Here is a 15,941-nt window from a genome sequence, read left to right as displayed (position 1 = left end):
AAAAGCCTTTTGTCTACAAAGGACATTTCATAGAGTATGATCGTCTTCTCTTCGCACGATTACGAAAGACTCGTATACAGGGTGGTAACTTGGTCAACAGGAATTATGGTCATTCTAAACCTGGCAAACAAGCATTGTTATTTTGGATTGGTGCGCTTGCGCACTTTCAATGTGCTTGTGCATGCATGGTAGGTATTAGAAATTCTACCAAAAGTGCCAAATTCGAACAAGAAGGATCGTGAAATACCCTCTGATTGGATGAAACTGATCTTGCGACAAAACTTCTTACTAATAAAAAGCCTTTTTCGATGACGTAAAACTATTTATAAACGAGATGGTGCTTTATGCGTTTACTCAAAACGTCACTGAGAGCCATGGAAATTGTGATGCTTGAGTGTTACTTAAATGAGACTTGTGGATCATGTTTGCAACACTGATATAGCTCTGCTTCAGCATAAATGGTGCTGAGTGACGTCAATTACTAGATACTGTCTATTGAATCCCTTTTAAGTAAATTGACGTGGAATTTATACCAGTAAAAGTGAATAAAATATAATTTTATACACCATTCTTGATATATTCAATAGCAATCCCTGTCAGATGCAAGGCATGGTGAGAATAACTACTTTGGAAAGGATGCATGTAAATTGGAAGGAATTTTATATAAAGTAATTGTAAATTGAAACTAAATAAAATAAGTAAAAAAAAAATCAGTCATCTAATGTCAATGTCCAGTTGATTGGTATAAAAGCAAAAATATACATTTGCTGAAAAAGAATAAACAAATTATGTGGAAACAAAGGTTAATCATCAGTGTATTTCGACACTGAACTTGGTTACTCACAGAAGGCGACTTCAGAATAGTCAAGCCAACCCTAACTGTGACTGTAGTTTTGACAAAATCTGAGTATCAAAATTTGGCTTCTTTGTCAGAGTAGTGAAATGTTTGAAAATTAAGCAACGGTTCCAAAATTGTCAGAGGATCTTAAAAAGAGTCCCCTCAAATACTGTAAGACCATCATTGAGAAAATTCCCAATTCCAAAAATTCTTTAAGGGAAATTCCCAATCTCCTGAAGAGATTGCGCGTTGACATTACTCATTGACTGGAATTTTGAAAAAGTCAACTAGAGGTTAAGATTGAAACGGTTAGAGTACTTGTGACTACGGAAGACAAAACCCTTGAAGTTGAATGTGGTTCGACTGCAGTTAGTTCAAATTCAATGTCTGAACACCCTCAATTGCGTTATTTACTTCTTATTTAATCATAATGGAAATTTTCCAATGTTTTAGTTAAATTTTGTACTCAAAATTGCAGGAGTCCTAGAATGTGCAGGACTTGTTGCCACCATTGTAGGAGTTCCAGAAACTAGGCATCATGTTTTTACATCCTCAAATTCCTAACAAAAAAAACTCCACTAACATAAATTAAGTTTCGATTGACTCATATTGTAGCTGAACTCAGTGGTTCAGCTATGAACCACTGTATTTTGAACTCAAAATTGCAGGAGTCCTGGAATGTGCAGGACTTGTTGCCACCATTGTAGGAGTTACAGAAACTAGGCATCATGTTTTTACATCCTCAAATTCCTAACAAAAAAAACTCCACTAACATAAATTCAGTTTCGATTGACTCATATTGTAGCTGAACTCAGTGGTTCAGCTATGAACCACTGTATTTTGAACTCAAAATTGCAGGAGTCCTGGAATGTGCAGGACTTGTTGCCACCATTGTAGGAGTTACAGAAACTAGGCATCATGTTTTTACATCCTCAAATTCCTAACAAAAAAACTCCACTAACATAAATTCAGTTTCGATTGACTCATATTGTAGCTGAACTCAGTGGTTCAGCTATGAACCACTGTATTTTTAACTCAAAATTGCAGGAGCCCTGGAATGTGCAGGACTTGTTGCCACCATTGTAGGAGTTACAGAAACTAGGCATCATGTTTTTACATCCTCAAATTCCTAACAAAAAAACTCCACTAACATAAATTCAGTTTCGATTGACTCATATTGTAGCTGAACTCAGTGGTTCAGCTATGAACCACTGTATTTTGAACTCAAAATTGCAGGAGTCCTGGAATGTGCAGGACTTGTTGCCACCATTGTAGGAGTTACAGAAACTAGGCATCATGTTTTTACATCCTCAAATTCCTAACAAAAAAAACTCCACTAACATAAATTCAGTTTCGATTGACTCATATTGTAGCTGAACTCAGTGGTTCAGCTATGAACCACTGTATTTTGAACTCAAAATTGCAGGAGTCCTGGAATGTGCAGGACTTGTTGCCACCATTGTAGGAGTTACATAAACTAGGCATCATGTTTTTACATCCTCAAATTCCTAACAAAAAACTCCACTAACATAAAGTCAGTTTCGATTGACTCATATTGTAGCTGAACTCAGTGGTTCAGCTATGAACCACAGTATTTTGAACTCAAAATTGCAGGAGTCCTGGAATGTGCAGGACTTGTTGCCACCATTGTAGGAGTTCCAGAAACTAGGCATCATGTTTTTACATCCTCAAATTCCTAACAAAAAAAACTCCACTAACATAAATTCAGTTGCGATTGACTCATATTGTAGCTGAACTCAGTGGTTCAACTATGGCTGGATGGAGGAGGTTGGGAAATTCTCAGGGTTTGATGCCAATGTGGTTTCAGTAATGGGGTCATAAGTAAGTTTCCTTTGGTTCATTGGCCTAATAACTTTATTAAGTCTTCTCATCATTGGTGAGACAAGAGCAGTAACTTTTTCGCACCTTCTAAAGCTAACTGCAGACAATAGACTTCATCTTGTCTTTACTTATGAAGAAGACGATCAAAAGAAGTGTATTTTTACTGCTTTAAAATTCTCCTTATTAGTAGATATGTAAAGATTAAGAGAGGCCATATCTTTCTCTGTCTTTGAACGAAAAGCCATTCTGAAGTTGTAACTAAGCATTACTTGTATTATAAGATGAGTAAGAAAATGAGAACGGTGTTCTACTTTAGTATGGTTACCATTATTTCCCTTATTCATCTTATTTACCTTAAATGAAGGATACTTATTACCAGTATTCGTCAATTGAGCCACTACACCGGTTAAATAGGATGTGGGCGGATGTAGGACGGGGAACACGGGATGTGGAACACAGTTGTTGTCGTCCAACTCGAATTAACCAATCCATAGCATCTTCTGTACAAGTACACGGTAATACAGGCTTCTTATATTCTCGTCACTCCTAAGCTCTGCTAATCTGTCAATCTGTTTTAATGCTACTCCTTACTTACAGATCTTGTAACCTAGATGCGTAAAAGCTTTTTTTCATAGGGTTTCATCAGCCTATGAGATTAGGTTGGTATGACAACGCAAGGGTCATTAAAAGTAAAATTTATTGTAAGAAAGCTGTGTCTTTATAAGCGCTAACTAGGATTTGAAGTTCTCTAAGCAAATAAAAATAGAAATGAGGGGCAGATTTTGCCGAAGCCATTTGGAATAGGATACATTTATCAATTCTGACGACAAAGCCACCATTCAAAAATCAGTCTAATACTAAAATTTTTAGAGTTTTCTGGCTCAGAATCTTCCAACGTGGAGATCAAACCATTCCTGCCCTATATGCCACTAGGCGTCAGAGGATCTAAGTTTTAAGTTAATTAAATAAAAAAAAACAACAAATTTTTTTAACTGAAAGTAAGGAGCGATATTAAAACTTAAAACGAACAGAAATTACTTCGTATATGAAAGGGGCTGCTTCCTCATCAACGCCCCGCTCTTTACGCTAAAGTTTGACTCTTTCTCTCAACTCTTCTTTTTACAACAGTAAAAAACTTTAGCGTAAAGAGCGGGGCATTGATGAGGAAGCAGCCCCTTTCATATACGAGGTAATTTCTGTTCATTTTAAGTTTTAATGTCGCTCCTTACTTTCAGTTTAAAAAACTCTTTTTTTTTATTTAATCTCTGAACATTTTTGAATTAATGCATGTTTTGATTTTGGCTCTCCGCAGAGAAATAATTAAAACGAAATTTGCATATCTATATTTTTTTTGGCTAAATGGCGTTCTCATAGTTTTGATCGAATTATTGTGAGAAAAAAGGAGCGGGGGAGGAAGCCTAGTTGCCCTCCGATTTTTTGGTTACTTAAAAATGCAACTAGAACTTTTAATTTTTTACAAATGTTTTTATTAGCAAAAGATATATGTAACTTATAAATTAGCTTACGTAACGAGCTTTTGTATTCACATGTTTTTATTACATATATATAGGGGTTCACCCCCACGTCAGTACCTCGCTCGTTACACTAAAGCTTAAATTTTGCCCCAATTCATTAAGAATGACCCCAGAATCACAAAAGCCGTTAATTAAAGAGTATTAAATAGTAATAAATAGTAATAAGAATAAATAGTTGAAATTACTAAAAATACTTTAGCGTAAAGAACGAGGTATTAGGAGGAGGTGGGCCCCTCATATGCGTAATAATTTCTGTTCGCTTTAAGTTTTAATGCTGCTCCTTACTTCCAGTTGAAAAAACTTTTTCATATTTATTTTTCCATTATGTTTTTTTAAATAATGCTAGAAAATCCTGCGCTCCATTCATAGAAATTTTCTTCCCCCATGAAAAATTCTTCGATTGAAAGTTCCCCCACCATATCCCCCTCTTCTCAACTCCTCGCCCTAACCCAAAAATTCCCCTTAAAACGTCTGTACACTTCGCAATAACCATTACTATATGCAAGCACTGGTCAAAGTTTGTAACTTGTAGCCCCTCCCACGGGGACTGTGGGGGAGTAAATCGTCACCAAAGACATAGTTATAAGGTTTTTCGACTACACTGAATAAAATGGCTATCTCAGAATTTTGATACGTTGACTTTGGAAAAATAATTAGCGTGGTAGGGGGCCTAGGTGCCCTCCAATTTTTTTTGGTCACTTAAAAATGGCACTAGAACTTTTAATTTCCGTTAGAATGAGCCCTCTTGCAACATTCTAGGACCACTGGGTCGATAAGATCACCCCTGGAAAAAAACACACAAAAAAACAACAAACAAATTCGTGATCTGCCTTCTGGCAAAAAATACAAAATTCCACATTTTTGTAGATAGGAGCTTGAAACTTCTACAATAGGGTTTTCTGATACGCTGAATCTAATGGTGTGATTTTCGTTAAGATTCTATACCTTTTAAAGGGTGTTTTCCCCTATTTTCTAAAAGAAGGCATATTTTCTCAGGATCGTAACTTTTGAACGGTAAGACTAAACTTGAGGAAACTTATATATTCAAAATCAGCCTTAAAATGCAATTATTTTGATGTAGCTATTGGTATAAAAATTCCATTTTTTAGAGTTTTGGTTACTATTGAGCCGGGTCGCTCCTTACTACAGTTCGTTACCACGAACTGTTTGATAATAGAATAAAACTCTTCATTTGGCTCTTTGTTGAAACCCACATTCACGTCCTTCTGGACAATTTCATTCAACGTTGTAATTTGATTTGCAAATATCTTTCTATAATGTTTTCCCTATAAGTGTTTGTCAACTCCGCGAATTTGGGAATGAAATAGTGTCTTTAAGTTGTCTGTTTATATTTCTGTTTCATTTATTATCAATATATGCACAACAACAAATTAAATGAAAATAAACACACACACACCGCAGAGCATGGCCCAAGGCAATGAAGAGTAAAACGCGACCCGACGGGGTTTAACACTGTTAGTCACCTCAAATCAAACGGGACTCTACGGACCTGACAAAACGACCAAATACACAAATAAAAGAAAGAGGGGAGAGCAATTTTTTACAGCTAGCTAAAAAAATATATATAACAGCACCCATATATAACCAACTTAAACAAAATTCATCGTATAAAAGAGCCCTACTGTAAAGGTTTCAAGCTTCTTTCTGAACAAATGAAGAATTTTGTATTTTTTTTGCCAGAAGAAGGAGCACGGATGCGAGTTTTTTTTCTCTCGGGAATGATCCTTCCAACTCAATGGTTCTAGAATATCAGGAAAGGGCTAGTTCGAAACTAAACGTTCTAGTGCCATTTTTAAGTGACCAAAACTATTGGAGGGAAACAAGGCCACCTCCCACGCCCACTTTCCCTCAAAATGGTCCGATCAAAACTTTGAGATAGCCATTTTCTCAGCATAGTTGAAAGGTCCAATAAATAAGTCTTCGAAGATAACGGAAATTTCATTTGCTCGTGCCTATTTTAAGTAACCAAAGGCAGAGATCAATTTTCAGCAGGGATCAAATTGTCTGGCAAGATTTTCCTGTGAAAAAATGTGGTTAATGTAAACAAAGATGATGCAAGGTGACCTACCTCCTTATTCCACAGATGTATTTCTGGTGTTTATTTTAATACTATATTTAACCGAAGTGATTTGCTTCATAATTGAGTGAAAAATTATTAAGGAGGGGAGGTAGATATTTTTGTAGGGGGTGGTATGATAACAAAATGAGTAAGTTTCAATAACCTTAAGTATTTCTCCGGCGTGATTATATTACACCAAGGGTCCTAGAAGATAGGGAGAGGGCTCGTTGAAAAAAAATTCAAGTAACCAATGCTAGGAGACTACTAATACCCCCTCCTCCAGGACCTATAATAAAGGCATGCAATGAAAATATACGAGGGAACTAAAAAGAATTAGACAAGAAGCCACAAAAACTTGTTCAGCTTTCATCTGAAGCTTAGAAAATTAGGTCACTGAGACGTAATCTTTTCGGTATCTTAATCCCTTTTCTACACACCAATCTACCACCCCTTATTAATAATAGACCAATGCATTATTAAACAAATCACTTCACGTCAATAAATGATTAAAATAAACGCCAAAAACATTCAATGAGAACGGAGGCGTCACCTCGCAGCACCCTTGTTGAAATTACTCGCATTTTTTCCACAGAAAAATCTTGCCGGAAGATTTTATCCCCGATGACAGAAAGCTCTTCCAAAAAATTTTCTGCCCAATGAAAATTCTCTCGGACAGTCTCTCCCCCTGCAGAAAACTCCCTTGCGAAAAATGTCTGTAGTTCTCCCAATAAAAAAAAAATACTATCTATAAGCAATGGACAGATTATAAAAATTTAAATGGCATTTAAACTTCTACAATGCAGTTCTCTGATTGTTTCATAGTTAATATTCGTTTTAAAAATTTGATTTCTAATCGTTTCTAAGAAAATGTCAGTAAATTCGGCTCACTCTTCATTTTTTTTTAATAGGCCCCCTTCCTCCTCTTAAAATTTCTTGAAGACGGTTTAGTGTGAAAAGTTCATTTGAAAGAGACTATAATTTCTAATCGTTCCAGAAATTCCCCCTTCCATGGAAATTTTTTCGTGGAAACCAAAATATGCTGAAAATAGCCCCCGGACAATTTGCCTGAAAAAATATCCACATGCAAAATTGAGTTGGCAAAGAGAAAGTAAGACAAATAAAATTAATTTCGTATAAAAAATATGTCAAATCTCTCCACTGTAAAATTTACCCTTGAAAGCTAACCCCCAGTGATTTGCCTCCCCAAGGAAACTCTCTCCATAGAAACACACCTCAAGCACAAAACTCTCCCTCCCGAAATAGCCTGAATACTTCCCTATAATAAATACTATACGGAAACAATGGGCAAAATAACTTACAAGCCTCTCCCTACGGGCTGCGGGGCATAGGAGCCATGTTAATCCTAAATGCATAGTTCAACTATGTTGAACAAAATGACAATAAAGAAAAATTTGATTGGACGACTTTGGGAAAAGTGGGTAAGCTAGAGGCCCCCTCCCATGGCCACTTTTCTAGCAAATAGCCCCCCGAGGGGGTTTGTTGTACTTCAATCTTTCTGCTCACTTAAAAAGGGCGCTAATAGTTTTAATTTCTGTTCAAATTCATTCTATACTGATCTTCTATAACCATTATTTCGATACGATCAACTCCGAAAAAAATAAAAAATAAAAGTCAAATATAAAGACGCATCCCTTATCTTTCTTCAGGCAAAAAAAAAAAAAAACAACAAAATTCTACTTTTTTCTATATAGGAGCTTGAAACTTCTACAATAGGTTGGTACGCTAAATCTGGTGGTGGTAAAATTTTCATTAAATTCCCTTACTTTTAGGAGATGTTTACCCTCTTTTTCGAAAATCATGCAAATTTTCTCAGGCTCTTAACTTTGGATGGGTAACAGTAAAAATAAATTTTATGAATTATGATTAATGATAAATCCTTGACAAATTTTATATATTTGGAATCAGTATGATAAGACAATTCTTTTGATGTTTCTATTAATATTAAAGTTCCGTTTTATAGAGTTTTTGTTACTATTGGAGCTGAGCCGCTGCTCACTGACAGCACGAACTGTTTGATACAGAATTAGTAGTAAGGGGGAGACGAGGGGATTTTGGAGGTAGAGATCGATGTATAATCCCCAGGCCCGTAATCAGGAATTTTTTTAGTGGGTTATTTTTCCGTGGGGGGGGGGCACAAAAGAAACTTAAAAAATACATCAAAATATGAAATTCTTATTTATTCCCTCTTGATTTCTGGGATTATTTCTATTCTACGCTGTTATTATAAAAATAAAGAGTAACATTTAGCCGTAAAATGAACAGTTCATATAGGAGGAGGACTGCCTCTTCCTCAACCTAATGATCGTAGGAACTCTGGAGGGTGCTTTTTACATCAGAAACTGAAAGTTATAGTCCTTTTTATGAGTCGTAAGTGATTGGAGACCAGCCAGCGGAGGGAAAGGGGTCTAAACGTCGGCTCCCTTCTATTAGAACTTTTAGATCAAACAGTTCGTGGTAACGAACTGTAGTAAGGAGCGACCCGGCTAAATAGTAACCAAACTCTAAAAAACGGAATTTTGATACCAATAGTTACATCAAAAGAATCGCATTTTAATGCTGATTTCAAATATATAAGTTTCATCAAGTTTAGTCCTACCCATCAGAAGTTACGAGCCTGGGAAAATTTGCCCTATTTTAGAAAATTGGGAGAAGCACCCCCTAAAAGTCATAGAAACTTAACGAAAATCTCACCATCAAATTCAGCGTATCAGAGAACCCTACTGAACAAGTTCCAAGCTCCTATCTACAAAAATGTGGAATTTTGTATTTTTTTTTGCCAGAAGACAAATCACGGATGCGTGTTTATTTGTTTGTTTTTTTTTTCTTTTCCCAGGGGTGATCGTATCAACCTAGTGGTCCTAGAATTTTGCGAGAGGGCTCATTCGGACGGAAATGAAAAGTTCTAGTGCCCCTTTTAAGTGACCAAAAAATTGGAGGGCACCTAGGCCCCCTCCCACGCTCATTGTTTCCCAAAGTCGTCGGATCAAAATTCTGAGATAGCCACTTTATTCAACATAGTCAAAAAACCTTATAACTATGTCTTTCGGGACGACTTACTCCCCCACAGTCCCCGTGGGAGGGGCAGGAAGTTACAAATTTTGACCAGTGTTTGCATATAGTAATGGTTTTCGGGGAGTTTACAGACGTTTTCAGGGGGATTTTTTGGTTTGGAGGGGGGTTGAGAAAAGGGGGTTATGTGGGGAATACTTTCCATTGAGGAATTTGTTATGGGGAAGAAGATTTTCATAAAGGAAGCGCAGCATTTTCTAGCATTATTTAAAAAAACAATCAAAAAATAAATATGCAAAAGTTTTTTTCAACTGAAAGTAAGGAGTAGCATTGAAAATTACGTTTTTTCTGATATTATGAGAAATAGAAACATTCAGATCGAAATAAAGATTTTTAATTTCATGAATGGCTTAAGAATATTAAGTGGAAACTTTCAGGGAATGATGAGGGGGATGTACAACTGACGAAAAGGCAATATGTGCATACTTCGTTATATGAAACTGCTCCGTATATGAAAGGGGCTTTTCCTCCTCAACGCCCCGCTCTGTACGGTAAAGTTTGACTCTTTCTCTTAACTCTACCTCTTAAAACAGTAAAAACCTTTAGCGTAAAGAGCGGGGCATTGAAGAGGAAAAGCCCCTTTCATATACGGAGTAATGAATAAAAGTACCGAAAAAAATGAATTTAATTCAAAGAAGATGCCTGCAGTATACTGATATGCTGCAGTATTGAACTAGCTCTCAAATACTTGTTTGAACTTTTCAATTGTTTGAACTTAATTCCTTAGCCATGAATTGATTCAATGACTACAGAAATTGTGTCAATCTGATACTTGAATTTATCACAAAATCAGATTTTTGGCCTTTTGAATTGAGAAAATTAGATGCGAAAGCCAAGTGTGGTGTGTAGAGAAAATTGGATATAATTTGCCTGCTCGTTAACTACACTTTTTAGTGTCGAGAAGGATTAGCAGTTGGGCCGACCTTGCACAGTTTGGACTGATTGTTGACTTGGATACATTAGTGAGGCTCGGCCCTCACGGAAAGATAAGTTTCTTTCACTTTACAATCTTTCATTTACTAGGCATGAATCCTGCGAACATTAAAATCGGTTATTTATTCCTAGCCAAATTTGCGGGCTATCCCCTCTGGCCAATTCAAATCCTAGAGGTAATGATGACGAATACCGGAGACTGCATATTTGCTGCTTTTGCTACGGCAAAAAACACGTTTTTTGCTACGGCAAAAAAAGGGCTGTTCCCTCTTCAACGCCCTGCTCTTTGCGCTAAAGTTTGACTCTTTCTCTCAACTCTAATTTTTAAACAGTAAAATTCTGACCAAAAATAAAGTTTCTAGATTCAACAGAGGCTGTTTCCGAAAAAAAAACAAAACAACTAAGACACATGTTTTTTAAGAAATCAGATGACAAAAATAAAATCCGGCTCGTGTGTTTAACTTAGATAACTAAGCTGTTTCAGATTATATGTCATTCATGTTTTCATTTATTTCTGTCATCTTGAAACAAAGATTTATAAAAATTACAGTGCGTGTGACAGTTCATTTCTTATTTAATTACCAATGGTATTTTCGGAAAAAATACCTCGCTCATATTTTTGGCCATGTTCAGGAGTATATACATGGAATTTCTCACTAAAAATTACCAATTCCTGAGAAAAATTTTGAGCATTGTTTAAGATAGAAAAATAGCATTAGATCAAAACGGAGTAGATTCCTGTGAAAATCGTTTTAAAGGCAATGAAAACTTGCTGCTGCTAAGCTTGCATTATTACTACATAGAAGCAAAAGTACTTTAATTTACACAGAAACACAAACAATGTCTGAAACAGCACAAATAAACACAAACACAAACAATTGATTACTGAGAGTGCTTTCTCGCACTGGTTTGAAAACTTTAGCGCGTGCAGATTCGCTTACTTCCACAAATGTACAGGTAAAAATCCTACAAATTTTGAAAATCGCTGTGGTTTTTCAGAAATAGGAGAGTGATGCAAGGGATCAAAAACTCCCAGGAGCGTGCACAATTATATTGGCCTGGGGTAGCTTTGTGCTCCAATGAGCTGTCTGTAACATCAGTAGGAATATAATTTTCAGTATTCAATTCTATTTTTAAATGCTCGGTCTGATATTTTAGTTATAAATATATTTTATTTTATAGAATGTGACACCATGATATATTGGCTTCTTACTCACTATTTGTGATCTTATCATCGACAATGAACCAGAATGAACTCGACTGTACTACCCCTACCGTTCAACACAACAGAAGATCAAGGAGAATTGAGTGCCTATTCCCTAGCAGAAGTTATACTTATTTCCATAATTGCTGGATTTCTAAGCATATTGACTGTTGTTGGAAATATCATGGTCATGGTGTCTTTCAAAATAGATAAGCAGTTGCAAACCATATCTAACTATTTCTTATTCAGCTTAGCCGTAGCAGACTTTGTAATTGGATTAATTTCCATGCCATTGTTTACTTTTTATATAGTATCAGGAAAATGGACGTTTGGACCAATAGTTTGTGATACTTGGCTAGCTTTGGATTATTTGGCTTCAAATGCATCAGTGTTGAACCTTCTCATTATTAGTTTTGATAGGTATGTAATTTTTTTAATCTTGTCTAGTGTCCTAGCCGAGTAGATAGTGCGCTAGACTTGAAATCCTTTGTCCGCGAGGACAGGACCTCGAGTTTTGGCGTCGCTAGTTATTTAGTTTGGAACAGGGGTATGCGGCATGACTCTTTATACTCAGCAAGAGTAATCTCAGCTCAAAATGGAGACCTGGAGAAATCTGAGAAAGTTAAACAGGAAGGGCGGGCGAAAGCACGAGATGGCTAACCCCCAGGCCCACATTACAAGCCTTGGCTGAAAGGTCATAAACGGAGATCAATACAGTTGTGGGGACTGTAAATTACAGTACAATTTTTTTTTTTGCTCCAATACTGCTGTGAGTTAGAAAGGTTCTCACAAAAGCCACTTTTTGGTACTCAGACCGTTGATCCTTGGGACATGAAATCAGAACAGTAGCTTTCTGATTTTGGGATATACATGCATCTAAAGTCATAATAGGATTTTGCTACTCCCGGTCACCAAAAAATTTAATGACATGGTTGCATTCCCTTAAATATAATGAATGTCCTCTTTTCCTTCTAAACCCTGCTATTTTTGCAAATGTGAAGAGCAAACCAACAGAGTTTTTTCCCAGTTTTATTTTTTCCCTATTGACCTCTGTTTTTCTAACGCAATGGTTTAGCACGTAATGCGTAGCCCCTCCTTCTGTGCCACCTTTCAGACGTGATTTTAGAACTCAGACAACATTGGAAGCCGCTATCTAAGGCTGTGGTTTTCCTTAGCTGGGTAGCACCAAAGGTCATCTAAATTTGATATAGTTAACCTGTAAATCACAAATTACTGAAAACACTCCATTTCCTGGAGTGCTGTGTAAAGTGTGAGTATTACCACTTGTATGCAATTTCCCAATTTCAAACTCCTTCCCTAGGAATAATACTCTAATATCCTCCCAAAGAATTGCACCTATTCACAACTATAACTTGTAGGGAGCCGTGCACCAACATAAGTAAAAACATTCCAAACCTTAGGCTTAGGGAAAAGACTTATAAGGAAAGGGGCCCTGGAGCTAAAGATACTTTTTTAAGGCCTTGATTATCCCATGGGGTATCTGTAGGGAAAAATCTGCTGGGAATATACTTTTTTCATTGTCTCCAGCATTATCACATTATTAATTTTGTAGCAGTAGCAGCAACCTAGTAAAGAGCGAACCGCAGCCCATTGTAACCAAAAGGGCAAAAACACATTAAAAAAACTGCCTAGTGAAAGAAAATGATAACTATTGTTTCGGTTAATTTTAGAAATAAAATTCTATTGCGAAAGCAAATTTATGATGATTTTGAGAAAGAGCCTGAGACTCCTCGAATATGGTGTCAGATCAAAAAGTAGAAGTTTGTTGCGAAAAGAAATTTATGATGATTTCGAGAAGAGCCTGAAATCCCTTGAAAATGGTGTCAGATCGAAATAAAAAGTGCATCACTGGAATCAGAATGGTTGAAAACTTCAGTAAGAACAATTACAGGCCTTCACCTTGAACACCAACGAAAATCACTTTTTTTTGCATGGGTATCACTGATGTATATCCTGTTTTTCTTTTGTTTCTTTTTTCCACCAGGGCTAAAAAATGATTAGAACATCATAGAGAGATGTTTAATGATCATTGAACGCAAATTTAATTTGCTAGTGCCTTTTTTTTACAAGACCTAAAAGACTGGAGTGCAACTAGCCTCCTTCCTCCCTCTAGACCCCTCCCCCAAAGTTATCCAGTCAAAAATTTTAGATAGCCATTTTGTTCAACATAGTTCAAAGATCAGCTATCTATGGTTTTGATGATGATATGACCCTGCATAGTCCCTGAGGAAAGTGCTGTACGCTGTATCGGTATTAGACGTCTATGACGCTTATCTGTACGGGCGTATTGTTATTGGACGTATTAATACCGCAGGTATCTTAGACAGATTTTTAATAGCTCATATGTACGCACTTTCTATAAATTCTACCATCAGCAAGTTCCAAATGGCACTAAAAATGGCACTTTCGGGCCATTCCTCAAGGGGAAAGGCTGGGGCTAGCGGCCTACCAGAAAGTTTTAGAGTGACGCTTAATGACTTATTTGAAAGCTATTGCTCATATCTACGTAAGTTTTGTCAATTCTACATCCAAAAGTACATTATAGCTCTGAAAGCAACACTTAATGTCACTTCTTAAGTAGAAAAGTTTGGAAAAATAAGACGATATTATCATTGTAATAATTATGGTCCAAAACCCTTAAGTGGAGGTTTGCAAGATTACCTCCCATATATTCCTCATACAAGCCTCCTTAATAAACTGCGCAATTAAGGTACAAACACCAATATATCAAACAATATAATTAGAGGCGTGGTCCTGTTAGTATAGCATTGAACATCAATTAGTATAGCATTATAGTATATAGCATTATAGTATATAGTATAGCATCAAATTAGATTGTCTTGCGTTTGATTCCAGACTGTTTTTTTTTCAGTCACAATTTTGTCTCTTTTATATGATCATTTTCAGATAATTTCACTGTTTTTGTAAATGATATATACTCATTTTTTAAAGTATATCCGGGCAAGTATTTTGTCAAGTATTTTGATCCAAAAGGGAATAGAGGTCATCCAGTTCATGGTTTGCAACATTATTCTTAGTAGATCACTAAATCCATACCAAAACGAATTATGTAATTTTGTCAAAATCCTGCAGGGGAGAGGGGATCAAAGTCGGAGCCAATTCTCTGAAGTGAAGTGAAAATGACAGAAAGAACTGAAAACCAAGATATATAGTAATAAAAAAGTTAAAGATGTACTAAAGACCTGTTTCAGTGGAAGCTTGAATTATGCATGCTTGTCTTAGTTTAGACAACATTTTTAGAGAAACTAAATTTCAGCAGGGGGGGGAACTAAGGTCTGGGGGTGAACTGTAGTCTGGGAGGGGTAGTTGCTCCCTCTACCCCATATTAAATTGCATGCCTAACCCTCACCCCTCGCCACTTAGTTGTTGGAGAGGTGTAGACATGTGGTTCTGGAACTGCTCAAAGTTGTACATTAAAAGAAGGACTTCTTATTATTATACTTGCTTATTCAAATTATTTACTTGACAATTCTACCGTAATATTCTCTCCATATGTAATATTTTGTATCCAAAAAGGAAGAAAGACAAAAGAAACAGTTCTGTAGGAGAATTAAATAAAAAAAAAACAAGTTTTTTCAACTGAAAGTAAGGAGCGACATTAAAACTTAAAACGAACATAAATTACTTCGTATATGAAAGGGACTGCTTCCTCATCAACGCCCCACTCTTTACGCTAAAGTTTGACTCTTTCTCTCAACTCTTCTTTTTAAAACAGTAAAAAACTCCCAAAGTAAGGAGCGACATTAAAACTTAAAACGAACAGAAATTACTTCGTATATGAAAGGGGCTGCTTCCTCATCAATGCCCCGCTCTTTACGCTAAAGTTTGACTCTTTCTCTCAACTCTTCTTTTTAAAACAGTAAAAAACTTTAGCGTAAAGAGCGGGGCGTTGATGAGGAAGCAGCCCCTTTCATATACGATGTAATTTCTGTTCGTTTTAAGTTTTAATGTCGCTCCTTACTTTCAGTTGAAAAAACTTGTTTTTTTATTTAGTTTCTGAATGTTTCTGAATCAATACATGTTTTGATTTTGGCTCTCCGCAGAGGAATTTGCATATATATATATTTTTTTTTTTTTGGCCAAATGGCTTTCTCACAATTTTGATCGAATGATTTTGAGAAAAAAAGAGCGGGGAGGAAGCCTAGTTGCCCTCCAATTTTTTGGTTAATTAAAAGGGCAACTAGAACTTTTAATTTTTTACGAATCTTTTTATTAGTAAAAGATATACGTAACTAATAAATTAGCTTACGTAAAGAATTTTTTATTCTCATGTTTTTATTACATATATGAGAGGGTTTGCCCCCTCGTCAGTACCTCTCTCTTTACACCAAATCTTAAATTTTGTCCCAATTCATTAAGAATGACCCCTGAATATTT

At 36.1% G+C, this 15,941-nt stretch overlaps 1 protein-coding gene across 3 annotated transcripts in view; it reads left to right on the top strand.

The window, feature by feature from the left end:
* Positions 1-15,941, top strand: part of LOC136026284 (muscarinic acetylcholine receptor DM1-like) — a 217,100-nt gene that overhangs the window by 54,806 nt on the left and 146,353 nt on the right. For all 3 annotated transcript variants that reach the window (XM_065702681.1, XM_065702680.1, XM_065702682.1), the window contains exon 2: positions 11,501-11,942. In XM_065702681.1, the coding sequence (XP_065558753.1) occupies positions 11,569-11,942 (374 nt within the window). In that variant the 5' untranslated portion in view covers positions 11,501-11,568. The remainder of the gene's footprint in view (positions 1-11,500; positions 11,943-15,941) is intronic.

Source organism: Artemia franciscana, chromosome 4, assembly GCF_032884065.1.
Source record: "Artemia franciscana chromosome 4, ASM3288406v1, whole genome shotgun sequence".
Classification (NCBI taxonomy): domain Eukaryota; kingdom Metazoa; phylum Arthropoda; class Branchiopoda; order Anostraca; family Artemiidae; genus Artemia; species Artemia franciscana.
This window is presented reverse-complemented; position numbering and strand designations above follow the sequence as displayed.